At 44.6% G+C, this 27,250-nt stretch overlaps 1 protein-coding gene across 3 annotated transcripts in view; it reads left to right on the top strand.

Moving 5' to 3' along the window:
• USP39 (ubiquitin specific peptidase 39) overlaps window positions 1–26,619 on the top strand; it is a 34,212-nt gene extending 7,593 nt beyond the window's left edge. For all 3 annotated transcript variants that reach the window (XM_078348966.1, XM_078348967.1, XM_002757546.5), the window contains 10 exons: window positions 1,912–2,048; window positions 4,294–4,446; window positions 7,256–7,481; window positions 11,395–11,472; window positions 13,610–13,677; window positions 15,419–15,607; window positions 17,701–17,843; window positions 22,021–22,156; window positions 25,275–25,361; window positions 26,096–26,619. In XM_078348966.1, coding sequence (XP_078205092.1) covers window positions 1,912–2,048; window positions 4,294–4,446; window positions 7,256–7,481; window positions 11,395–11,472; window positions 13,610–13,677; window positions 15,419–15,607; window positions 17,701–17,843; window positions 22,021–22,156; window positions 25,275–25,361; window positions 26,096–26,143 — 1,265 coding nt within the window. In that variant the 3' untranslated portion in view covers window positions 26,144–26,619. The remainder of the gene's footprint in view (window positions 1–1,911; window positions 2,049–4,293; window positions 4,447–7,255; window positions 7,482–11,394; window positions 11,473–13,609; window positions 13,678–15,418; window positions 15,608–17,700; window positions 17,844–22,020; window positions 22,157–25,274; window positions 25,362–26,095) is intronic.
• The last annotated feature ends 631 nt before the right edge of the window (window positions 26,620–27,250 follow it).

The raw sequence follows: 27,250 nt of genomic DNA, 5'->3' as shown, positions 1-27,250 counted from the left end.
GAGACAGGGCTTCACCATGTTGGCCAGGCTGGTCTCAATCTCCCAACTTCAGGTGATCTACCTTGGCCTCCCAAAGTGCTGGGATTACAGGCATGAGCCACCGTGCCCAGCCAATTTTTTATTTTTATTTTTGACATAGAGTCTCCCTCTGTCACCCAGGCTGGTGTGCAGTGGCATGATCTAGGCTCACTGCAACCTCTGCCTTCTGGGTTCAGTCTGTTCTCCTGCCTTAGCTTCCTGAGTACTGGGATTACAGGTGTGTACCATCACACCCAGCTAATTTTTTTTTTTTGTACTTTTAGTAGAGATAGGGTTTTATCATGTTGGTCAGGCTGGTCTCGAACTCCTGACCTCGTGATCTGCCTTCCTCGGCCTCCCAAAGTGCTGGTGTTATAGGTGTGAGCCACTGTACCCGGCCAATTTTTTTTTTCAATTTTATTTATTTATATTTTGGGCTGGAGTTTCGCTCTGTTGCCCAGGCTCACTTGCATCACTGAGTTCAAGTGATTCTCCTGCCTCAACCTCCCGAGCAGCTGGGACTACAGGCATGCACCACCACGCCACTACACCTGGCTAATTTTTGTATTTTTTAGTAGAAATGGGGTTTTACCATATTGGCCAGGCTAGTCTTGATCTCCTGACCTCAAGTGATCCACACTCATCAGCCTCCCAAAGTGCTGAGATTACAGGCGTAAGCCACTGCACCGGGCCACATTTTTTTTTTTAAAAGATGGGATTTTTCTCTGTTGCCCAGGCTAGTCTCAAAACTCCTGAACTCAAGCAGTCTGCACTTTGGGGCCTCCCAAAGTGCTGGGATTTATAGGTGTGAGCCACTGCACCACGCCATCTGGCTATTTTATTTTATTTTATTTTGTAGTGACAAGGCTTTATTATATTACCCAGGCTGCCCTTTTATTTTTTAATCCTTTATCTCCATGGACTTTTTTTTCCCCATTCTTTTCTGAAAATGCATAATTTCAACTTATTCAGACCAAGCAGATGCCACGTACATAGTATAGTGGAGGGTTCAAATGAGGTAAAAACATCCTGACATGGTGGCTCGCACCTGTAATCCTAGTATTTTGGGAGGCCAAGGCAGGAGGTTTGCTTAAAGCCAAGAGTTCAAGACCCACCTGGCTAAAGTAACAAGACCCTGTCTCAAATAAAAAAGAGATAAAAACTATATTCTTTGCTGTTATAAGTAGCTTATAAGAAGTCAAGGTTGACAATGTAAAACAACCAGCAAGTTCTGTTAGAACTTAAAGATTCTGCTAGACTGTGGCAGTGAATAAAAATAAAGGCAATAGGAGTTGAAATATGTAAAAGTCAGTGTTAGCCGGAGTGTTTATATTGAGTTCATGGAGGAGTTGAGGTGGGACTTGAATTGGCAGGACATAGGATTTTGAATGGTTAAGGGAGAGATTCTAGAAAGGAGTAGCAACATGAAAAAAGTTACATAGATGCAGCATTGTCCTGAATATGGATAGTTGGAAATTCAGGACTGAGTGATGATGGACTGTCATAGGATATGTATGTATTTGTGTATATGTGTATTTATTCACACATATATGCATGGCTATTTCTGATTTCATATATATAGGAAACTATATATAATATATATATAGGTTATATATATTAGGTTATATACATATTATATGTGAAATAGTGAAATTTGTTTCCTCAGTCAATGTCTTACACCATCTAGGGAATGAAGTAACTAATGTGCCAGTTTTTCTTGCTCATTTTTTTATAAGAGAAGTTCATGTGGAGGATTCATTTTATGAATGGCATAATATTTGTTTTTTGCGGATGCTAACATGTTCTGGTAGAAAATAATGAAAGGAAAAGCAAACCTGATCGGTGCCTTCTAGGATCTGCCCTTCTGTTACAGCCTTTCCCCTTTCCCTACAGGCCGCGGTTTGAAGTCTCATGCCTACATTCACAGTGTCCAGTTTAGCCACCATGTTTTCCTCAACCTCCATACCCTCAAGTTTTACTGCCTTCCAGACAACTATGAGATCATCGATTCCTCATTGGAGGATATCACGGTGTGTGTCTAAGAGGGTTGGTTTGGGGTCCATTCTTTATGAGCCATCCCAGGGCTCCCAGGGGACTGCTCCACCTGAGGACAGGGAAGAATCTCAGTCCTTTTGGGCCTTGAGAGATTGCTTTCCCTTTTGGAAGGAACCAGGGAAACTGATTGTCATTTCTGCCTTTAACATTGAGGACTAGGACTGAAGAAATATGGCTGTATTCTGATAGGGTTGAAAGTGTTTTTGTGAAATGAATTATTCTTCCACACTTTGAAGTAGGGATATTAATTGGGTGTGGTGTAGGACAGTAGTTACCAAGCTGCACACCAGCTCCTGGCTGCTTTTATTTTATGATGTGGCCAGAGCATCCAGCCACAGATGTATCATCTGTGGGCTCTAGTTTGTGACCTGGACCAAGAGATACTCATTGTACTGAACATGGAAAGTCCTCTTGGGCTTTGATTAGTGTTGGGCTTTTGATTATTATTTTTCTTTTCAGCATGTGGGGAATATTCATGGTGCCAAATGCTCTGTTTTTGTTTTTGAGATGGGGTCTCACTCTGTTGCCCAGACAGGAGTGCAGCACCAGCACAGCTCACTATATCCTTGACCTCATGGGTTCAAGTGATCCTTCCACCTCGGCCTCCCATGTAACTGGGACTACTGGCATGTACCATCATGCCCAGATAAATTTATTACTTTTTTTATAGAGATGGGGTCTCGGCTGGGTGCGGTGGCTCACGCCTGTAATCCAGCACTTTGGGAGGCTGAGACGGGTGGATCACAAGGTCAAGAGATCGAGACCATCCTGGTCAACAAGGTGAAACCCCATCTCTACTAAAAATACAAAAATTAGCTGGGCATGGTGGCGTGCGCCTGTAATCCCAGCTACTTGGGAGGCTGAGGCAGGAGAATTGCTTGAACCCAGGAGGCGGAGGTTACGGTGAGCCGAGATCGTGCCATTGCACTCCAGCCTGGGTAACAACTGCGAAGCTCCTCAAAAAAAAGAGGTGGGGTCTCATTGTGTTGCACAGGTTGGTCATGTTCTGTTTATTTTTAAGGAAAGTTTGGTAGTTTTTGAAATACTGGTTTTTCTACTTGCGAAAGTTTTATAAGCCTATTTTTTTTTGAGTCACACTGTTGCCAGACTGGAGTGCAGTGGCACCATCTCAGCTTACAGCAAAATCTCCACGTCCCAGGTTCAAGCGATTCTACTGCCTTAGCAGTAGATTACAGGTGTGTGTCACCACACCTAACTAATTTTTGTATTTTTAGTAGGGGCAGGGTTTCACCACGCCTGGATGGTCTTGATCTTCTGACCTCATGATCCACCCACCTCGACCTCCCAAAGTACTGGGATTACTGGCATGAGCCACTGCCAGGTTTGTTAATAATTGAGGTTAAAATTGTTATACATAGGCTGGGTGCAGTGGCTAACACTTGTAATCCCAGCACTTTGGGAGGCCGACGCAGGTGGATCACTTGAGGTCAGGAGTTTGAGACCAGCCTGTCCAACATGATGAGACCTTGTTTCTACTAAAAATACAAAATTGCCCAGGCATGGTGGCGCACACTTATAATCCCAGCCACTTGGGAGGCTCAGGCAGGAGAATTGCTTGAACCTGGGAGGTGGCTGTTGCAGTGAACCGAGATTGTGCCATGGTACTCCAGCCTGGGCAACAGGAGCAAAACTCGGTCTCAAAAAATAAAAGTTATGGATAGTATTATAGAGGGAGAAACTGGAATAAATTCAGTGTTTCAAAGTGAGTTTGGGATGACCTCTGTCCAGTCTGTGACATAATGACTGTGGTGACTGAACCTGGGAAGCATCTGATCCTGCTCTTTCAGTCCCAGAAAGTCATGGAAATCCTCAGTCTCACCCAGCGTGGAGGAAACTCTCCTGCTCCAAAGCTAAGTACATGTGCTGCCCCTGGGAGGTTCTGAGGCTTAGACTGCTGTTAGAAACTTGAGTATTGTATCGTTTCTGGCAGTCAGTTATGAGTTGACCAGACCTGAGGTCTGCAAAAATCACTGGGATTTAGTGATTTTGGATTAAACACAGAGATCCCCTTGTAGATTAGTCATGGGAGAGGATCTACCCCATGTTACTTCAGTCTTTACATCTATTGGTTGGGACTCTTTGCGTGTGTCATGAGATGTTCATGGCCAAAGTCATTTTTGTTTCTGCAGAAATAGCTGCTCCAGACATTTCTTGTGAACTCAGCTCTTAAACAACTTAGAATTTTCTTTTGTTTTACAGTATGTATTGAAGCCCACTTTTACAAAGCAGCAAATTGCAAACTTGGACAAGCAAGCCAAATTGTCCCGGGCATATGATGGTACCACTTACCTGCCGGGTATCGTGGGACTGAATAACATAAAGGCCAATGACTATGCCAACGCTGTCCTTCAGGTAGGATCAAGACAGGAACGCTGAGGAAGGGAAGGACACCCAGAAGGCTGGGGATAGTGATTCACGCCTGTAATCCCAACACTTTGGGAGGCCGAGGTGGGCAGATCACAAGGTGAGGGGTTTGAGACCAGCCTGGCCAGCATGGTGAAACCCCATCTCTACTAAAAATACAAAAATTAGCTGGGTGTGGTGGTGTGCGCCTGTAATCCCAGCTACTGGGGAGGCTGAGGCAGGAGAATGGCTTGAACCCAGGAGGCGAAGGTTGCAGTAAGCCGAGATTCTGTCACTGTACTCTAGACTGGGTGACAGAGCAAGACTGTCTCAAAAAAAAGAAAAAGAAAAGAAAATTTCTACAGTGTGCACCTATTACTTACTCGTATAATTTTCTTAAAAATAACTTAATTGAAAATAAGACAGCTTTGACTTTCTGCCTCTCCCATTTCAGGCTTATCAGCACATGGGTAAAAAAGTCATTGGCTAGCCAGCACAGCAAACATCTAAAGAAAAACAACAGAATGCATCTGGCATGTTTCTTACTTGATACTGCAAGGACACACAGATTCAGTCCCTCATTCCCTGGAAGTTCCAGAGGCCATGAGCCCAGAGGCTAGAAAAAAACCTCACCATTTCACAGCAGCCTAGTGAGCAGACAAAGGAATGCTCTGCTTGTTGCAGAACAATTCGAGTATAGTCCTTAGCAAGACTCACTGTCTGAGGATCATCTGACTAGACAAGAAGGCAGTAATTTCTTGGCCAGTACACATACTATTTCCCGTCCCTCTCTTTTTCTTTGAAATGGAGTCTCACTCTGTCCCCAGGCTGGAGTACAGTGGTGCGATCTCAGGTCACTATAACCTCCACCTCCCAGATTCAAGTGATTCTCTAATTTCAGCCTCACAAGTAGCTGGGATTACAGTATTGCACCACCATACCTGGCTAATTGTTGTATTTTTAGTAGATTTTGTACTTTTAGTAAATTTTGTATTTTTAGTAGAGACATGGTTTTGCCATGTTGGCCAGGCTGACTCAAACTCCTGACCTCAGGCAATCTGCTCTCTTTGACCTCCCAAAATGTTGGGATTACAGGTGTGAGCCACCACGCCTGGCTGTCTCCAGATTTTTTTAATGATCGCCATTCTAACTGGCGTAAGATGGTATCTCAGTGTGGTTTTGATTTGCATTTCTCTAATGACCAGTGATGGTAAGCATTTTTTCATGTTTCTTGGCCTCATATATGTCTTCTTTTGAAAAGTGTCTGTTAATATCCTTTGCCCACTTTTGAATGGGGTTGTTTTTTTCTTGTATATTTGTTTTAGTTCCTTGTAGATTTTGGATATTAGCCCTTTGTCAGAAGGATAGATTGCAAAAATTTTTCCCCATTCTGTTTGTTGCTGATTCATTCTAATGATGGTTTCTTTTGCTGTACAGAAGCTCTGGAGTTTAATTAGATCCCATTTGTCTATCTTAGCTTTTATTGCCATTGTTTTTGGTGTTTTAGTCATGAAGTCCTTGCCTGTTCCTACGTCCTGGATGGTTTTGCCTACAGACCATTTTCTTTTCTTTTTTTTTTTTTTTGAGACTGAGTTTTGCTCTTGGCACCCAGTCTAGAGTGCAGTGGATCTTGGCTCTCTGCAGCCTCTGCCTCCCAGGTTCAAGCGATTCTCCTGCCTCGGCCTCCCAAGTAGCTGGGATTATAGGTGCGTGCCACCATGCCTGGCTAATTTGTATTTTTAGTAGAAACTGGGTTTTACCATGTTGGCCAGGCTGGTCTTGAACTCCTGACCTCAAGTGATTCTTCTGCCTCAGCCTCCCAAAGTGCTGGGATTACAGGCTTCAGCCACCTTGCCTGGCTGACTGTTTTCCATCATAACAGACTATATTTACTTTAAAGAAAAAATTTTGGTGGGGCAGGGTGGCTCAGTCATGACAATTGCTTCAGTCTGGGAGGCGGAGGTTGCAGGGAATCAAGATCTTGCCACTGCACTCCAGCCTGGGGGATAGAGTAAGAATTTGTCTCCAAAAAAAAAAACAAAAAAACTTTCAATAGGTTTTTGGGGAACAGGTGGTGTCTGGTTTCATGTACAAGTTCTTTAGTGGTGATTTCTGAGATTTTGGTCACCCATCACTCGAGCAATGTACACTGTATCCAATGTGTAGTCTTTTATCCCTCACCCCCCCCACCATTTCCCCCAAGTCCCCAAAGTCCATTGTATTATTCTTACACCTTTGCGTCCTCACAGTTCCCTATATTTATTTTATGTACAGTTACATGGTTTTATTATGGGAAAACATCAAATTTTAAGATAATTTTTATATTAGTTTGGAGTTGAGAGATGGGAGAACTGTTTCCTAGATAGTTATCTTTGCTTCAGCCAAAATGGATGATGAAGAAAAGAGTATTTGGATTTTACCCTTCTACCTTATGAATTTGAGTATTGTCACAGCATAATTAGAGTAACAAAAGGAAATTGTTAAATAAATTGATAGAGATTTGAATACATGTGGTTTTTGTTTTGTTTTACCCTTATTATTATCCACATCAGCGAAGTATCTGCAGAACTGTAGTTCTTATGAAACTCAATTTTTTTTTCTTGTTTCCATTATCAAATCAGTGGTATTTCAGACACTCAATGTTAAGGACAGTTCTGTAATGTGAGCCTGGGTAGGATTCTCCAAGGGTCCATTTAAGGCTCTTTAAGGCCATCACAGATAGATCACAGGATTCTATTAGGAGAGCTTTAGCTGGAAGAGCTTGGCTCAAGGGGTCCTACAAAGGGGCTTTGGGTTAATTGGAGTGTTTGATTTTCAGGCTCTATCTAATGTTCCTCCTCTCCGGAACTACTTTCTGGAAGAAGACAACTATAAGAACATCAAGCGTCCTCCAGGGGATATTATGTTCTTGTTGGTCCAGCGTTTTGGAGAGCTGATGAGAAAGCTCTGGAACCCTCGAAATTTCAAGGCACATGTATCTCCCCATGAGATGCTTCAGGCAGTTGTACTTTGCAGTAAGAAGACTTTTCAGATCACTAAACAAGGTAAGGAGCAAGTCATTCATGTTTCCCTTGACTTCAGGACAACAAAACCAGTTTAATGAGCAAATTTATTTCCACATGGCAGTGAATTTTTTTTTAACTCTATCACCCAGGCTGGAGTGCAATGGTGTGGTCTCAGCTCACTACAACCTCTGCCTCCCTGGTTCAAGCGATTCTCCTGCCTCAGTTTCCCAAGTAGCTGGGATTACAGGTGCCCACCACCATGCCCAGCTAATTTTTGTATTTTTAGTAGAGAGGGGAGTTTTACTTTGTTGGCCAGGCTGGTCTCAAACTCCTGACCTCGTGATCCGCCTGCTTTTGCCTCCCAAAGTTCTGGAATTACAGGTGTGAGCCACTGTGCCTGACCTCTAATGAACTATTTTGACTGTTTCTGTCTCTCCAAACCCAATTTGTTATTATCTTATGAGTAAAGTGGACACTGTAACTTTGTACCTGAATCTCATGTGGTATCCTCTAGTGTCCGTATTAGTTTATTCAACATTCAGTCATGGTGCTAGGTTTTAGAGCAGCGATAAGAAACATGATTTTTCCCTTTGAAGAACTTCCAGTCTAGTGGGGAAATTGTTATGTAGAAAGGTTGAGTGTGCTGGCATAAGCCTATGGTCTGAGCTACTTGAGAGGCTGAGGCAGCAGTATTGCCTGAGCCCAGGAGTTCAAGGCCACAGTGAATTATGATCATACCAGTGCACTCTAGCTGGGTAACGGAGCAAAACCCTGTCTTTAAAAATAAATAAGCAAATTTCAACTATCCTTTTTTTAACAAAAGGTAATTATAGGGTGTTATGTGCTGTGCTGTGGGAGGGAGCATGGAACAAGGACCCCCTCAACTGAACATGTAGGAGGTAGATGAGAGGTCAGAGTGGAGGAGGAGAACCCTGAGTTTTAGGTAGAGTTAGAGGCAGGTTGGGGTGGGGGCAGGGCATTCTAGGTAGAGAGGACATGGTGGGCAGAAGTGAAAAGTGCCTGGCATAGACGGACTGCAAGTAACTGGATCCGTGGACTCCAGGGATCAATGGAGAGTTGAGGTGTAGATCTTGAGGGAGGGACCTGATGGCCTGGTTTATAAGCCACCATAAGGAGCTTGGATTATATCCTGATAACAGCTGGGGTCATTTAAGGCTTATTATTATTATTATTTTTTGTGATGGGATGTCCCTCTCTTGCCCAGGCTGGAGTACAGTGGTGTGATCTTGGCTCACTGCAACCTCCGTCTCCTAGATTCAAGAAGTTCTCCTGCCTTAGCCTCCGAGTAGCTGGGACTATAGGCACCTGCCACCACACCAGGCTAGTTTTTTTGTATTTTTAGTAGAGACAGGGTTTAACCACGTTGGCAAGGTTAGTCTCGAACTCCTGACCTCAGGTGATCTGCCCACCTCGGCCTCCCAAAGTGCTGGGATTACAGGTGTGAACCACTGTGCCTGGCCTCACTGAAGGCTTTTAACAAAGGTATGATATCAGAGTTGTTTTTAAAACATTATTCTGGCTGGGCATGGTGTCTCAAACCTATAATCTCAGCACTGCGGGAGGTCGAGGTGGGTGGATTGCTTGAGCCCAGGAGTTAGAGACCATCCTGGGCAACATAGTGAGACTCTGTATCTACAAATAATTTTTTAAAATTAGCCAAGCATGATGTCAGGTACCTGTTGTTCCAGCTACTTGGGAGGCTGAGGTTGGAGGATCGCTTGAGCCTGGGAGGTAGAAGCTGCAGTGAACCATGTTCACACCACTGCACTCCAGCCTGGGCAACAGAGCGAGACCTCCGTCTGTAAAATAAAAACAAAAACATTATTCTGGCTGAGGATTGACTTAGAGGGGATGTTGAGTAGTGACTTTTAAGAGTCTCTGTTACTTAAGGAGAAATAGGGGGAATCAAGGTGGTAAGGAATGGGGCCCATGGAGCACTTATTTTAGGGTTAGTAGGAAATAAGATATACTTTGGGTTGGATAATATATATTGATCAGAAGCCCATGATTTAGTCTCAGCTGAGCAGAAGTTATAAGTCATTCGAGCTTGGTAATTGATGGTGTTTAGTAGTTTACAACGTGGCCAATAAAATCTTAATCAGGTGCCAGGCACGCTGGCTCATGCCTGTAATCCTAGCACTTTGGGAGGCCAAAGTGGGAGGATTGCTTGAGCCCAAGAGTTCAAGACCAGCTTGAGCAACATAGTGAGACAGACCTTCTCTCTACAAAAAATTTATAAGTTAGCTGGGCATGGTGATATCCACCTGTAGTCCCAGCTATTTGGGAAACTGAGATGGAAGGATTATTTGAGCCTGGGAGCCAGAGCTTGCAGTGAGCTGAGGTTGTGCCCAGCCTGGGTGACAGAGTGAGACCCTTTATCGGGAAAAAAAAATCTTCATCTGGGTACCCCACCTTTCTAAACAGGTGACACTCTGATTGTATACTTTGTAGGACCATCTGATTCCCAAGAACTAGGAATCAAGATTGTCTAGGTTATCTTCTGTTTATAGGGACATTTCTGTTTCCGGACCAACACCTGAGCTCCCAGGGTTTTATACAAAGGTTGTAACAAAGGAAGACATTTTTGTTGAGAATGAATTTTTTGTGGACCATGAGTGGATGGATCAGTGTCAGCATTCATGGTGTTCCACAGGTGACTTGTGGCCTGAAGGTGGATAGTGGGGCCTGTCAGCTTGTGACAGCTTGGAAAGTTATGGGATAACTGGCTTGTAGAGTTGCAGAAAAACCAAGGTACCCTGAGAATGAGTCTAGTTTCTCCTATCATAGCCACGCTTGGCTGTGATGGTTACGATAACACATAAAGGTAATTTCCTCCATCTCTAAGATTATTAGTTGTCTAGTGTTGAGATGTGTGAAGTGTTTCTTGCTGTTGTAGTTTGTTGCCACATAAAAGCATTCTATATACGGGGAATAAAAAGAAAATCATTCTGTGGGGTTGTTAGAGGCCTCTGGGTTTGGGGAAATGAAATTGAGGAAGATATACTATAGTCTTTGAGATTTTAATTGGGTGAGCAAAGAGGAACTATAAATAGAAGCAAATCTTAGTTGATGAGAAAGTAGCCATTATCTGGCCAGGCGCAGTAGCTCACGCCTGTAATCCCAGCACTTTGGGAGGCTGAGGTGGGAGGATCATTCGAGGTCAAGAGTTCGAGACCATCCTGGCTAACATGGTGAAACCCCGTTTCTAATAAAAATACAAAAATTAGGCCTGGGGCCTGAGTGGGCGGCTGAGTGGCATCGCCGCCTCACTCCCGCTTGGGCCCCGGCCAAAAAGGAAAAGAAAAAATACAAAAATTAGCTGAGCATGGTGGCAGGCACCTGTAATCCCAGCTACTTGGGAGGCTGACATAGGAGGATCGCTTGAATCCAGGAGGTGGAGGTCATAGTGAGCCGAGATAGTGCTACTGCACTCCAGCCTGGGCGACAGAGGGAGACTCTGTCTTAAAAAAAAAAAAGGTAGCCTTTATCCCAAAAATGTCTGAGTGACAGGCTCTGTGGACAGCATTTTCATGAATATTGTCAGTCTGCTTGTTCTGTATGCCTCTTCAGTCCTGGTGCTAGACACTTTCCTGCAAGACAAGAATCTTTGTGAGCTAGAAAAGGGAAGAAGGAAGTCTGAGCTTTCTCTGGAGAAAAGTGAACGTTAAAAGGTCATTATGAACTTGTTTTGGTCATCACTGGGGGATGAGAAATAGTCCTGGTATGATTCAGAGAGCCTAGGGAGTTAAGATTAGAAGAGTTAGAGCTTGACCTTGAGGAGTGCCAGCTTTTAATGGTCAGATAGAGGAGGATGCACAGGAGTTGGGAGGGGATGGGATGGTCAGAGACGAATGGGGAGAGCCAGCAATGCCAGCCAAGTTATTCTAATGCCACTTACCTTCAACGTTTTCCACCCTTTCTTTTTTTCCAGGGGATGGAGTCGACTTTCTGTCTTGGTTTTTGAATGCTCTGCACTCAGCTCTGGGGGGCACAAAGAAGAAAAAGAAGAGTAAGTAATTTACTTATAAAAAGGAGCTCTTTGGTTCCCTTTTAAAAAACTTTGCGGCTAAGCTGGGCACAGTGGCTCATGCCTATAGTCCCAGCACTTTGGGAGGCTGAGGTGGGTGGATCAGCTGAGGTCAGGAGTTTGATACCGGCTTGGCCAATGTGGCTAAACCCCATCTCTACTAAAACTGCAAAAGTTAGCCAGGTGTGGTGGCGCATACCTGTAGTCACAGCTACTTGGGAGGCTGAGGCATGAGAATCGCTTGAACCTGGGAGGCAGAGATTGCAGTAAGCAGAGATTGTGCCACTACATTCCAACCTGGGCAATGAGTGACACTCTATTTCAAAAAAAAAACCAAAAACCAAAAAAACTTTGCAACTTCTCATTCTTTTGTTAACTTTTTCTGGGGGAGGGTAGTATCTATTTTATACATTAGCTGAATAGGCCCCTCTTCATAGTTTTTGCTAGAATATGGTTATAGTCCCAATGGTATTTTATTATTTTTAAAAATTATTTATTTTTCTTATAAGATGAGGTTTCACCATGTTGGCCAGGCTGGTCTTGAACTCCTGACCTCAGGTGATCTGCCCACCTCATCTTCCCAAAATGCTACCACTGCGCCCAGCCTTATTTTACATATTTTTTGAGATGGAGTCTCTCTTTGTCACCCAGGCCGGAGTGCAGTGGCACAGTCTCAGCTCACTGCAGCCTCCATCTCCCAGGTTCAAGCAATTCCCCTCCCTCAGCCTTCCTAATAGCTGGGATTACAGCACCCACCACCATGCCCAGCTAATGTTTGTATTTTTAGTAGGGACAAGGTTTCACCATGTTGGCCAGGCTGGTCTCCCAACTTCTGACCTCAGGTGATCCCCCCATCTTGGCTTCCCAGAGTGCTGGAATTACAGGTGTGAGCCACCACACCTGGCCCCTGATGGTGTCTTGATGTGGGAATGTGGCCTGTTGCTCTTCTCACTTGGTGGCCCTGCCCTCTCTACCAGGTGTCTTCTGCCTGTGCTAACCCTGTGAGTTCTCTAACTTGCATCCTGGCAGAATTCTAGAACCTGGTTCTTTTTTTTTTTTTGAGACGGAGTTTCGCTCTTGCTACCCAGGCTGGAGTGCAATGGCGCGATCTCGGCTCACTGCAATCTCCGCCTCCTGGGTTCAGGCAATTCTCCTGCCTCAGCCTCCAGAGCAGCTGGGATTACAGGCACGCACCACCGTGCCCAGCTAATTTTTTGTAATTTTAGTAGAGATGGGGTTTCACCATGTTGACCAAGATGGTCTCGATCTGTTGACCTCGTGATCCACCCGCCTCGGCCTCCCAAAGTGCTGGGATTACAGGCTTGAGCCACCGCCTGGTTCTGCTTTCTATCTTGTTGCTTTGATCCTGTTCTGGCCCATCTCTTAGTCTATCATTGTCCTTTTGTGTTCATTACAGATTGGACATTGTCTCCCTTTGAAAGTAGCATATGGTTATGGGAAGTTCCTTGGCTGTACCTTGTTTGGCTTATGAATTTTTTTTTTTTGTTATTTGTGTATCACCAGGCTCTGTAAATCACTCATTCATTTTGAACACATTTACTTTTTCTTTTATGGACCAGGCCCTGTGATGGAGGATCAAAAGTTGTCCTAAAGGGCAGGCGTGGTAGCTCACACCTGTAATCCCAGCACTTTGGGAGGCCAAGGTGGGTGGATCACCTGAGGTCGGGAGTTTGAGACCAGACTGACCAACATGGAGAAATCCTGTCTCTACTAAAAATAAAAAATTAGCTGGGCATGGTGGCACATGCCTTGTAATCCCAGCTACTTGGGAGGCTGAGGCAGGAGAAGCGCTTGAACCTGAAAGGTGGAGGCTGTGGTGAGCCAAGATTGCACCATTGCACTCCAGTCTGGGCAAAAAGAGCAAAAATCTGTCTCAAAAAAAAAAAAAATTGAAGAGAAATAAAGTAATGATTTACACAAATAATAATAAAGGTACCATGGTGGTATATGGTACAAAGGGAAACTTCTGTGTTCAGTGAGAGCTCTGGGTCTTTTGCTGAAAGAGGCTAGTTTATTCCAGAAATTTAGAAGCTGGAAATATATTTTGGACATGTTTTCCAACCTCATGGAATTTGTCTTTCGCTTTCTGTTTGTGCAGCTATTGTGACTGATGTTTTCCAGGGGTCCATGAGGATCTTCACTAAAAAGCTTCCCCATCCTGATCTGGTGAGTTAGTTGAGCCTGGATCTTGGACTGATTTATATTGCTTGAGGGGCCTTAAGGAAGATGAAGAGATGTTTAGAGAACTGACAAACCTGCTTGCCCTATGAAGAGGCTCAACAAAGCACCTGCCTAGTGGCAGCTCTGACTGGTCCATGTCATGCTAGTGCACTTTTCAGTTTGGGAGTTAGTGGTGGGATGTACTCTGCTGGTTTAAGTGGTCTAGCCAGTAGGTAGTGCTGATTTGTTTTTTCAGAAAGCTCAAATAAGCTTTCTTTATTTTTCTGAGACAGAGGCTCCATCTGTCACCCAGGCTGGAGTACAATGGTGTGATCTCAGCTCACTGCAACCTTTACCTTGCAAGTTCGAGCAATTCTGCCTCGGCCTCCTGAGTAGCTGTGATTACAGGCACTTGCTACCACGTCCGGCTAATTTTGTATTTTTAGTAGTGACAGGGCTTCACCATGTTGGTCTGGGCTGGTCTCGAACTCCTGACCTCAGATGATCTATTCGCTTCGGCCTCCCAAAATGTTGGGATTATAGGCCTGAGCCATTGTGTCTGGCCCAGCTAAGCTTCCTAGATGGTCTTAGAGCTTTTCTTTTTTGAGATGAAGTTTCGCTCTTGTTGGCTAGTCTGGAGTGAAATGGCACGATCTTGGCTCACTGCAGCCTCCACCTCCCAGGTTCAAGCAATTCGCCTGCCTCAGCCTCCTGAGTGACTGGAATTACAGGCCTGCGCCACCATGCCTGGCTAATTTTTGTATTTTTAGTAGAGATGGGGTTTCACCTTGTTGGTCAGGCTGGTCTTGAACTCCTGACCTCAGGTGATCCATCTGCAATTGGCCTCCCAAAGTGCTGGGATTACAGGTGTGAGCCACTGTGCCCGGCCCACTTTTTTTTGTCTTTTTTTTTAATGGATTTTTTTTCTTTTTTGAGATAAGCTCTCATTCTGTCACTCAGGCTGAGTGTAGTGGCATGATCACGGTTCACTGCAGCCTCAACCTCTACAGCTCAAGTGATCCACTCACCTCAGCCTCCGCAGAAGCTGGGACTATAGATGCACACCACCATACGTGGCTAATTATTTTTATTTTAATTTAATTAATTTATTTTGAGATGGAGTTTCACTATTGTTGCCCAGGCTGGAGTGCAATGGCATAATATTGGCTCACTGCAACCTCTGCCTCCAGAGTTCAAGCAATTCTTCTGCCTCAGCCTCCCGCGTAACTGGGATTACAGGCATGTGCCACCATGCCTGGCTAATTTTGTATTTTTAGTAGAGATGGGGTTTCTCCATGTTGGGTCAGGGTGGTCTTGAACTCCCGACCTGTGGTATCTACCCACCTTGGTCTCCCAAAGTGCTGGGATTACGGGCGTCAGCACCCAGCCAATTTTTTATTTTTTGTAGAGATGGAATCTCACTATGTGCCCACGCTGCTCTTGAAGTCCTGGACTCAAGCAGTCTTCTCACCTTGGCCTCCCAAAGTGCTGAGATTATAGGCGTGAGCCACCACACTTGGCCTCAGAGCTTTTTAGATAGTCTGTTATATATGCACAATCTCTTCAAAGAAGGAAACCTGTTCTTAAGTTCATCTAACCACGTGTTGCATGCCAAACTGCCCAATCTCTCAGGCACCTCTCTTTGTTCCTTCGGATGAAGGAAATTTCAGCCTAGCAAAACATCAGTTTTGTATCGGTTGCTATACCACTCACACTCCTTTCCTCTCTTCTTCTTACTCATTTCTAGCCGGCAGAAGAAAAAGAGCAGTTGCTTCACAATGATGAGTACCAGGAGACAATGGTGGAGTCCACTTTTATGTACCTGACACTGGACCTTCCTACTGCCCCCCTCTACAAGGACGAGAAGGAGCAGCTCATCATTCCCCAAGTGCCACTCTTCAACATCCTGGCCAAGTTCAATGGCATCACTGAGAAGGTAGTCCATTAGCAGCCCTGCCCTGCCAATACTTAGACTTGCTCTCTTGACTTTTTCATTTTCTTCCTTTTCTTTTTTTTTGAGATGGAGTCTTGCTCTGTTGCCCAGGCTAGAGTGCAGTGGCACAACTTCAGCTCACTGTATCCTCTGCCTCCCAGGTTCAAGGGATTCTCCTGCCTCAGCCTCCTGAGAAGCTGGGGTTACAGGTGTCCACCACCATGCCCAGCTAATTTTTGTGTTTTTAGTAGAGACGGGGTATCACCATCTTGGCCAGGCTGGTCTCGAATTCCTGACCTTGTGATCCACCCACCTCGGCCTCCCAAAGTGCTGGAATTACAGGCATGAGCCACCATGCCCAGGCTCTTTTTTTGAAACAGAGTTTCACTCTCGTTGCCCAGACTGGAGTACAGTGGTGCGATCTTGGCTCACTGCAACCTCTGCCTTCTGGGTTCAAGCAGTTCTCCTGCCTCAGCCTCTCGAGTAGCTGGGATTACAGGCATCCACCACCACACCTGGCTCATTTTTAGTAGAGATGGTTTCACCATGTTGGCCAGGCTGGTCTCGAACTGACATCAGGTGATCCACCTACCTTGGCCTGCCAAAGTGCTGAGATTACAGGTGTGAGCCACCGCGTCTGGCCCATTTTCATTTTATAAATAAGAATCACTACATGTATGTGATGTGTTTATTATAATGTGTATTGACTTTACTGAGCCTTCCAGACTCTTTGGTACTTCTAGCTGGTCACCCCCGACTCTTAACTTACAGTGCCTCTTCTTTTTATTATTTTTTGAGACAGGGTCTTGCTCTACCACCCAGGCTGGTGTGCAGTGGCCTGATCATGGCTCACTGCAGCCTCACGTGGGCTCAAGTGATTCTCTCACCTCAGCCTCCTGAGTAGCTGGGGCTATAGACACACTCCACCATGCCCAGCTAAATTTTTTTGTAGAGCGAGATCTCATTAAGTTGCCCAGGCTGGTCTTTAACTCCTGTTCTCAAGGGATCCTCCCATCTCTATACCTCCCAAAGTGTTGGGATTACAGGTGTGAACCACTGTGCCCCCTCTTGTACTTCCCATATATCCTTTTTCAGCTTTCTGCCTGCCTCTGGGTAGTATAGAGAAAGGAAGGGCATTTAGGACAGTAGAAACTCCAAAAAATGAGGAGAAAACTTTTTTTTTTTTTTTTTGCGATGGAGTTTCACTTTTGTCACCCAGGTTGGAGTGCAATGGTGCGATTTTGGCTCACTGCAACCTCTGTCTCCTGGGCTCAAGTGATTCTCCTGCCATATATTCCTAAGTAGCTGGATTATAGGCGCCTGCCACCATGCCCAGCTAATTGTTGTATTTTTAGTAGAGACGGGGTTTCACCATGTTGGCCAGGCTGGTTTCAAACTCTGATCTCAGGTGATCCGCCCATCTCCGCCTCCCAAAGTTTTGGGATTACAGGTGTGAACCACCGTGCCTGGCCTTTTTATTTTTTGGAGATGGAGTCTTACTCTCTTGCCTAGGCTGGAGTATAGTGGTGCGATCTTGGCTCACTGCAATCTCCACCTCCCAGGTTCAAGTGATTCTCCTGCCTTAGCCTCCCAAGTTGCTGGGACTACAGGTGCCCGCCACCATGCCCAGCTCATTTTTGTATTTTTTTATTAGAGACGGGGTTTCACCATGTTGGCCAGGATGGTTTCGATCTCTGGCCTCAGGTGATCTGCCCACCTCAACCTCCTAAAGTGTCGGAGTTACAGACATGAGCCACCATGCCTGGTTTATATAAATATTTTTAAGTATAGATGGAGTTTCACCATGTTGTCAAGGCTGGTCTTGAACTCCTGTGCTGACGTGATCCCCTTGCCTTGGCCTCCTATAGTGATAGGATTACAGACCTGAGCCACCAGGCTTGGCCTCTTTTTTTTAATTACCCTTAGCTAAACTGCTCATCCTAAGCCTCATACATAATTTCTAGGACCAGGTGTCTTGTGAACTCTAGGTATGAGGCAAAATTATATTTTAAAAAACCAGAACTAAAAACTCGCACCCCTGCTCCAATACCTGCTGAACTTCAGCACTAATTTGAGAATTTTTTTTCCTTTTCTAGGAATATAAGACTTACAAGGAGAACTTTCTAAAGCGCTTCCAGCTTACTAAGCTGCCTCCATATCTAATCTTTTGTATCAAGAGATTCACTAAGAACAACTTCTTTGTTGAGAAGAATCCAACTATTGTCAATTTCCCTATTACGTAAGTAACATCCTGCCTCACTTGCGCTCATGGGGAGTGATCCTGAATTTCTTCTTCTATGTTTTTAGCAGTATTGATTTTGGACTGTCTTAGTTGGAGATTACAAGGAACAGAGCCTACCTATACTACGTAAGTTAAGAGTTTTTATTGGAAGGATACACTTCTTTCAGGGACCACAAAGATAGAAAATTACTAGGGGCAATCCCTATTTTATCTTCTCTCCTGTTGCTGGCTGGGAATTATAGTCCTCCTGCATAGAGGAGAAGAAATAATGCAAGTAGGATAGGACAGGTAGGATTCTGCCTGGGTTTGAAGATGTCCCAAATAGTGAGGGTCTGCCCATCTATTTGCTGGCCATCATACCTTCTTGCACATCAGAGTTGTACTAGATGCTTTTAGTTTCCTTCCTTCCAACTCATAAAACCTCTTCAAGATCCCTTTGGGGGTAGACTGTTGGTTTTCAGTTCTCAAAAGACAAAGTTTCTCACACTTAAGATGTTGGGCCAAGTGTGGTGGCTCACACCTGTAATCCCTGTACTTTGGGAGGCTGAGGCAGGCAGATCATTTGAGGTCAGGAGTTCAAGACCAGCCTGACTAACATGGTGATACAAAAATTAGCCAGGTGTAGTGACAGGCGCCTATAATCCCCAGCTACTCGGGAAGCTCAGGCAGGAGAATCACTAGAACCCAGGAGGTGGAGGCTGCAGTGAGCTGAGATGGTATCACTACACTCCAGCCTGGGTGACAAAGTGTGACTGTGCTCAGAAAAGAAAGTAAGAAAATAGTTTCAGTTTTAAATTCTTTTTTATTTTTTTTTGAGATGGAATGTCACTCTGTTACCCAGGCTGGAGTGCAGTGATGCAATCTCGGCTCGCTCTAACCTCCACCTCCTGGGTTCTAGCGATTCTCCCGAGCTTCCCGAGTAGCTGGGATTATAGGCGCCTGTCACTATACTTGGCCGAGTTTTGTATTTTTAGTAGAGACAGGGTTTCACCATGTTACTCAGGCTGGTCTCGAACTCCTGACCTCAAATAATCTGCCTGCCTTGGCCTCCCAAAGTGCTGGGATTACAGGAGTGAGCCACCATGCTCAGCTTTCAGTTTTAAATTGTATGTAGCATTTAAGAAGGTAGTATCTAAAAATAAGAGCCCTGAGTTTTAGGCTGTCTTAGTGGTGGGACCTCAGACCCATTGTTTACATGTTTTCTGGATGTGCTCTCTCATAGATAAAATGAGAGATTTGGACTAGATGGGCTTGAGCCCTAGGGGTTCATCCAGGTGTAATATCTTATAGTATTGCCAGAATTCTTAGAACTATGGCAGGTGAGGAGAGAACATTTGCAGTTGAGAATTACAGGAGAATTTCTTTTTCTCTTTTCCCACACTTTTCTCCACTAGCATCTTACTTGTGAGACAGTAGAATGAAATTGTGGGACATGGAGGTTTGTTCTCTGCCACCTTGAGCAGGACGACAGAGGTGCTTTCTTTGAAATTCCGTGCATCAGGGTTTTATTTCAGCACTAGTCTCTTGTGAATTGCCAGTCACCTGTCTGTTCCTGGTAGGTAGGGGCAGTCTTCATTCCCAGGGCAGCTACAGAGGGAGGAAGACTGTGTATTCTGCTCAGCTGCCACAGAAATTTCCTTGCCTGTTGGTTTCTTTTATATTGAGCCTAGAGTATATTTTCCTACGAGTTGCATTTGGGTTTTTGGCAAGTGTGACTTCAGTAGTTTGTCCTTCAAAACTTACTTCAAAAAAAGTAAGAAAGCGTACTTCAGAGACGTTAAGAAAAAGATTGCTTCTTAACTAGGCAGCCTTTAACTGAACGTCAAATTGTGACTAATTCTGGAAACCTGCACTTTAATTACTTTATGCACTGTAATTACTTTGAGTAACATGATTCTGGATCATTTCATTGTCCTTACTTCTCGAAAAGGATCCTTTTCATCCCTGTCTTCTCCTGTGTTTTATTCATAACACATCCTCTTGTCAGTTATCAGACTTACAGTGTTTAGGCGCCCCCTGCTTATTTGGAGGTATTTTTGAGGGCAGGTTTAAAATTTCACTTTCAGGTAATTAGCCATTCTTTTAACTGGTCTGTTGCTGTGGCTGGGAGAGGAGTAGAGTTTGCTCCTTTAGGCTGGGTGAAGTGGCTGACGTCTATAATGTCATCACTTTGGGAGGTGGAGGTGGGAGGATGGCTTGAGCTCAGGAGTTTGAGACTGTCCAGACAACATACAACATAGCAAAACCTTGTCTCTATTTAAAAAAAAAAAGAAGAGTTTCCTCCTTTTCCCGTTTACTAAAACAAAATGATTAAATGTAGTATTTGTCTTTTGCCACATGGACAGTTTTTGTTCAGTCGTGAAATCTTGAGTATAAATACTCCATAGGACTTTTCTGATACCCATTCAGATAAGTCTAGTCAGCTTTTGTTCAAGCAGAAGAGGAAATAAAATGAGAAGTCAGCTTTTAGCAGCAGGAAGGCAGGTTGGCGATCTAGAGCTCACATGGACTCAGACTCATATCTCCATTTTCCTTTTTGTTTTTTTTTTGAGACAGAGTCTCATTCTGTCACTCAGGTTGGAGTGCAGTGGCGCGATCGCGGCTTACTGCAACCTCCGCCTCCCGGGTTCAAGCAATTCTGCCTCAGCCTCCGGAGTAGCTGGGACTATACGTACACACTGCCATGCCTGGCTAATTTGATTTTTTGTATTTTAGTAGAGACCTGGTTTTACCGTGTTGCCCAGGCTGGTTTTGAATTCCTGAGCTCAGGCAATCCACCTGTCTTGGCCTCCCAAAGTGTTGGGATTACAAGCGTGAGCCATTGCACCTGGCCTCCATTTTCTTAACAGTGAATATTTATATTTATTGCAGTCTGACTGCATCATGTATACGACACTGTCAGTCTATAGAAACAAATAGCTGTAACCAATACATAGAAAGCTGCATATAATCATTACAACAAAGTTGTGTGTTGTTTATTACCACATGGTTTATATTTAAAACTGTATTGTTGAACAGTTAATATGTTCACAGTCTAAATTCACAGGGAGATAAATAACTGGACGTGACCACCATTAGCGGTTTCTTGTGAACCCTTCCAGTGATAACATGGTTTTGTTTCATATAGTAAGTTGGTAGCACATCAGACAGTTTTTATGATGTAATGTCTCTTTATTTTACCTTGTATTAAGTTTTTATAAATATGTATAGGCTCCAAAATGATATATTTGTCCTAAAATTATGTATGTATTCTCTTAATATTCTTGTTAATGGTCTATGTATTTTCCTTTTTAACTATTGGAAAGTTCTTCTTGGCCAGCATGGTGGCTCATGCCTGTAATCCCAGCACTTTGGGAGGCAGAGTTGGGTGGATCACCTGAAGTCGGGAGTTTGAAACCAGCCTGGGCAATATGGTGAAACCTGGTCTCTACTAAAAGAGAGATGATGAAATCCCATTTCTACTAAAAATAGAAAATTAGCCGGGCATGGTGGTATGTGCCTGTAATCCCAACTACTCAGGAGGCTGAGACAGGAGAATCACTTGAACCCAGGAGGCGGAGGTTACATTGAGCCGAGATCGCACCATTGGAATCCAGCCTGGGCAACAAGAGCAAAACTCTGTCTCAAAATAAAAGAAAAGGTTCTTATTTTGGGGTGTTTTTTGAGACAGGGTCTAACTGTTGCCTAGGCTGGAGAGCAACAGTATGGTCCTGGCTTACTGTAGCCTTAATCTCCTGGGCTCAAGTGATCCTTCCACCTCAGCCTCCTGAGTAGCTAGGACCACATTCATGTACCAGCATGCCTGGCTAATTTTTTGTGTGTGTGTAGGGGTCTCACTACATTGCCCAGGCTGGTCTTGAACTCTTGAACTCCTGGGCTCAAGCAGTCCTACCTTAGCCTCTCAAAGTGTTGCGATTATAAGCGTGAGCCACTACATATCATTCCTTTTTTTTTTTTTTTTTTTTAAATCATTTGGGATGCTGTGTGAGCTTGTCATTCATGTTGGCATATTTTGTGCATTCCAACACACCTGGACATCCTTGACTCTGCAGGCCTACCCAGAGCAAGGGTCCTAAAATAGGGCTCAACAACTTTGTGGTCCATTTGTGTAGAACAGTTTCCTTAACCTCACACCCTTTGTCCGATTATTCTGGCTTTATTTTCACCATATCAGAAATGTGGATCTGAGAGAATACTTGTCTGAAGAAGTACAAGCAGTACACAAGAATACCACCTATGATCTCATTGCCAACATCGTGCATGACGGGAAACCCTCCGAGGGCTCCTACCGGATCCACGTGCTTCATCATGTGAGTGGCTGCTGACTGTCTCACTGCACAGAGTGGCAAAAACAGGTGTTTCTTTGGCATTTGAGAGGCCAGCTTCCTTCAGTTTGTCCTTGCTTGGCCTTGGCTTTGGAACTCTGCAAGTGATAGTGTTGTCAGTAGTTAGTTTAAAGCAGTGGTTCTCAGTTTTGGCTACACATTGGACTTACCTGGGAGCTTTTTTTTGAGATGGAGTCTTGCTCTTTCCCCCAGGCTGGAGTGCAGCAGCGCTATTTCGGCTCAGTGCAACCTCTGCCTCCTGGGTTCAAGCAGTTCTCTGCTTCAACCTCAGCCTCCTGAGTAGCTGGGATTATAGGTATGTGCCACCACACCTGGCTAATTTTTGTATTTTTAGTAGAGATGGGGTTTCACCATCTTGGCCGGGCTAGTCTTGAACTCCTGACCTCGTGATTCACCCCCACCCCACCACCTCAGCCTCCCAAAGTGCTGGGATTACATGCATGAGTCACTGCACCCAGCTGGGAGCTTTTTAAAATCCCAATACCTAGGCATCACACGAGGCTGGTTACATTAGAATAGTGGTTTTCAACTGGGGCAGAGGCCAGGGATGTTGGTATATATTTTACAACACAAAGGACAGCCCCTGGTACAAAGAATTATCTGGCTCTAAACATTAATCAGCATAAAGGTTAAAGACTCTGTTAGATTATCTGGAGGTAGAACCAGGCATTTGATGTCTTCTCTGTTTTTGTAAGTTAATCGAGGTGGGGTCATGCTATGTTGCCTAGGCTGGTCTCAAACTCCTAGGCTCAAGCAATCCTTCTGCTTTAGCTTCTGAAACTGCTGGGATTATAGGTATGACCCACCGTGTCTGGCTGGCATTTAATATTTTTAAGTTCCCCAAGAGATCCTGATTTGCAGCCAAGGTTGAGAACCTCTGCCCTAGACTAGAGCCTTACCACCCAAAATGGTATGGTTCCTTGGACCAATAGCATCAGCATCAGTCTTGTTAGATATCAGCTTGTTAGAAATGCAGACTCTCAGGTCCCCCAAACCTACTAAATTAGAATCTGCATTTTAACATAACCCTTTGATTTGTAAGAAATTAAAGTCTGTGAAGCACTGGTTTAGAGGCTCCCTTTCAGCCCAAAAATTTTGTGAATTTGTCTCAAGCTGAAAACAGATAAAACATGTACTTGAGATATATTTGATATCACATAGATTATTGGCATAGATTGTCCTCACTTGATTAGTCTCTTCTGGAACTGTGGGTTTAATCTTAGCGTCTGTTTATCAACTGTGGTTAGACAGTATGCCAGTTACTTAATATACACTAATCTCATTTCTTCTCATTAAAACACACCTCCAAGACAGGTGTCAGTATCATCTTTTTTACAGTGGAGGAGATCTAGGCTCAAGAGTTTCAGTAATTGGCCTCAAGTCAGTAGAATTAGGATTTGAACCCACCCAGGTATTCTGCTTCATAGCCCATGTTCTTTTTTTTTTTGAGACAGAGTTTCGCCCTTGTTACCCAGGCTGGAGTGCAATGGCGCGATCTCGGCTCACTGCAACCTCTGCCTCCTGGGTTCAGGCAATTCTCCTGCCTCAGCCTCCTGAGTAGCTGGGATTACAGACATGCACCACCATGCCCAGCTAATTTTTTGTATTTTTAGTACAGACGGGGTTTCACCATGTTGACCAGGATGGTCTCGTTCTCTTGACGTTGTGATCCACCCGCCTTGGCCTCCCAAAGTGCTGGGATTGGGGGCCCATGTTCTTAACTCAACCTTGAAGCAGGAATGGGAGCTTGCTTATGTGATCCTGCACTTTCCTTACATTTCTTATATTCTCAACTATTTTAATATCCAGAGGATCTAGAATGTTTATATTCTACAATAATAGTCTTTGGCATTTCTTAGAACTTTGGTTGGATAAGGCAGGTGGGTGGCCAGAGGTGCCTATACCTTGATCTAGAAACCTTTTCCCCTTGTTCATGGAAGCATGTAGTGAGATACGTTTTGCTCTATTTGCAGCACTGGTTTCTTAGGCCAAAGGAATCAGGTTAGTGTGATAGACAGTGTCCATCAAGGATGCCTTTTCTTGATGACCTGTTGATTTTTTTTTTTTTTGAGATAGGGTCTCACTCTATCACCCAGGCCGGAGTACACTGGCATGATCTTGGCTTACTGCAACCTCCGCCTCCCGGATTCAAGTGATTCTCCTGCCTCAGCCTCCTGAGTAGCTAGGACTACAGGTGCCTACCACCACGACTGGCTAATTTTTGTATATTTGGTAGAGATGGGGTTTTACCGTGTTGGCCAGGCTGGTCTTAAACTCCTAACCTCAAGTGATCCGCCTGCCTCGACCTCCCAAAATGTTGGGATTACAGGCGTGAGCCACTGTACCCAGCCAGGAATGTCCATATGTAGGTTCTCTCAGTGGTTGACACTGTGTACCTCTTAAGTGAGAATGTCTAGTCTGTCATTTCTGAGCAGGAAGGAGAAATCATAGGTGATGATTAGAGGGCTTCCTCTTTTCTCCTCTTTAGTGTCCACTAAATTCTTTTTAAAAAGGTGTACAGAAGTGTTTCAGACTCCATTGTACTTTAAGGGGCTGGTGCAATGCCTCATACCCATAATCCTAGCACTTTAGGAGGCTGAGGTGGGAGGATCATTTGAGACCAGGAATTAGCCAGGGCCACACAGTGGGACCCCATCTCTATTAAAAAAAAAAAATGAGCCAGTTGTGGTTCCAGTCCCAGCTACCTGGGAGGCTAAAGCAGGAGGATTGCTTGAGCCCAGAGGATTGAGGCTGCAGTGAGCTTTGATTGCACCACTGCACTCCAGCCTGGGTGACAGTGTGACCATGTCTCAACAAACAAAACAAAACAAAACAAACAAACAATCAAAAACTGTACTTTAAAAAATCCCTAACAGGAATTGAGTTTGGCATGATTGATACCACCCAAAGTCCTGTTGATTGAATCATGCCCAGCAGAAGTCATGTCCCCTCTTCTTTATGACTCTTTGCTGGATCATCTAGTGGCTGTCCTTCTAATTTTTCTAGTCTTGACTCTAATCCTTTCCTACTATACCCTTTTGGTTTTAGGGAGCAGACTAACCCAGCCCTTCATATTTTTCAGGGGACAGGCAAATGGTATGAATTACAAGACCTCCAGGTGACTGACATCCTTCCTCAGATGATCACGCTGTCAGAGGCTTACATTCAGGTGGGTTGGCCATAGGCTTAGTGAGCCACAAATAGGTGGGGTGTGGGGCCAGTGAGAAGAGTGTGCCAAGGCAGGAAGAGGGTTAGAGTTAGGACCTTGGTTGGAGGCCAGGTGCCAGTTGGGACATCCTTAGGAGTGAGATGGGGCCAGAATATATGACCCTGAAAGTCAAGCGGAGATTTTCAGAAAAGAAGTGTAGGGAAGTATACCGAATGTATGAGTGAGCAAAGAAAGTTGTGTTTATGGCCAGGTTAGTTTTGCAGAAGTGTGCGATCTGGTTTTGAGAAAGAAGAACCTAGACTCATCAGGAAGGCTGGCTAGAAATTGACCCTGAAGTGCTCCCCAGAACCCCAGGCAGAAGGCTCTCTGTGACCCCACAACGCTTTCTACCTGCCTTTTGTTTTAGTGTCGACCATATTGCTTTGTCTGTCCTCTCCAATGGATTGATCTGTGGAGCACAGAGCATCTCCATCTTCTCTTTATGTAACTGCCCTAGTACCTGGCAACAGAGGGAAGATTGAGACAAACAAAAGCCATAGCTTTGTAAGAGGAAAGTGATACCTCTCCTTCTAGAGATAATTCTTTTTTCTCCTCAGTGGCTGTAGACACTGTAGCAGATTTGTAAATGTGGTGATGAGTTGTCCATGGCCTGGCATGGAGTATGTATTTGATAAGTGTTGACTGAATGCCTCGAATGCCTCCTGGACTTCAGTTTGTGTTTTCATTTCTTACAGATTTGGAAGAGGCGAGATAATGATGAAACCAACCAGCAGGGGGCTTGAAGGAGGCATCTAGGGCTTTGCTTCCTCCCAAGAGCTGTGACTGATGAGGATAAATAAGAACACAGAAGCTGTCACTGAACACAGGCTGGCTGGTGGGCTCCCTGAACCAGCCCAGCTTGTATGGGTTCTGGCTAAACCAGAGCATCAGGAGCCCACCTTTCTGAGATGACCCCACACTGTCACCCAGCTGTTCTTTGATCATTTTTTTCTAGATTGATTCTCTCCCATGCATATTGAGCTCCCTTCTAGCTTCAGCAGGGCAGAGTCCTCCTCAGGAAGTGTGTAATTTACATCTGAGTATCTGGGAGTAGCTGAAGGACAGATAATTTCTTCCAGTCATCAAGCCTCGGGATTATCGGAGCAAGCAGGAAGCCAGTAACCTCGCTCTGTCTGTTAGAGGTGGAGGATTTTCCTATGGTTCCCCTCATTTCCTGATGTGTATTTTCAGATGGATTAAATATTCTCCTGTTTCTAAATCAGCCTCTTGTTTTATATCTTTTCCTTTGGTGATTGGCTAAGGGAAATATTTTCCTTTTTAATCCTCATTAACTCTCTCCCCTGCAGTCTGACCCTGACGGACATCATGCTCGCCCTTTACTGTCAGCTTGTGTGTGATGTGTCAGTTAGGATGCATTTGTTTCTAAGTAAGAAAATACCTGAGTCAAGGGGATACATTATTATTGTGCGTAACTAGAAGGCTGGAGGTGGGCAGTTTCCAGCTGCAGGGCAGGTGTGAGTAAGGGAAGACGGAAGAAAGGAAATAGGAAGTGCTTCTCACTGCAGTGAAATTCTGAGAAGGTCTCAGTCAGGCCAATGTGGAGCCCCAGGGCAAAGATTACAGACAATTCAGCAGAAATGGCTCCCATCAAGCTGAGTTGTGGGCTTTGAGCAGCCTGGAAGAAGGGTGGCCTTGGCATGAGCACTGGGGCAGATCCAAAGATGTGGGAAGCAGCTGGAGGTAGCCAGCCAGTCACAGCAAGTTCTGTTGAAGCCATGCCCTCCTGTGGTGCTACCCTTTACCTGGACACAACCCTGTACTCACTTTCCTCTGCCTCTCTGGCAGCTCCAGTATTTCCTTTGCAGGCTTATCTCTTTTATCTAGCCACA

The sequence above is a fragment of the Callithrix jacchus genome, chromosome 14 (assembly GCF_049354715.1).
Source record: "Callithrix jacchus isolate 240 chromosome 14, calJac240_pri, whole genome shotgun sequence".
Lineage (NCBI taxonomy): Eukaryota > Metazoa > Chordata > Mammalia > Primates > Cebidae > Callithrix > Callithrix jacchus.
This window is presented reverse-complemented; position numbering and strand designations above follow the sequence as displayed.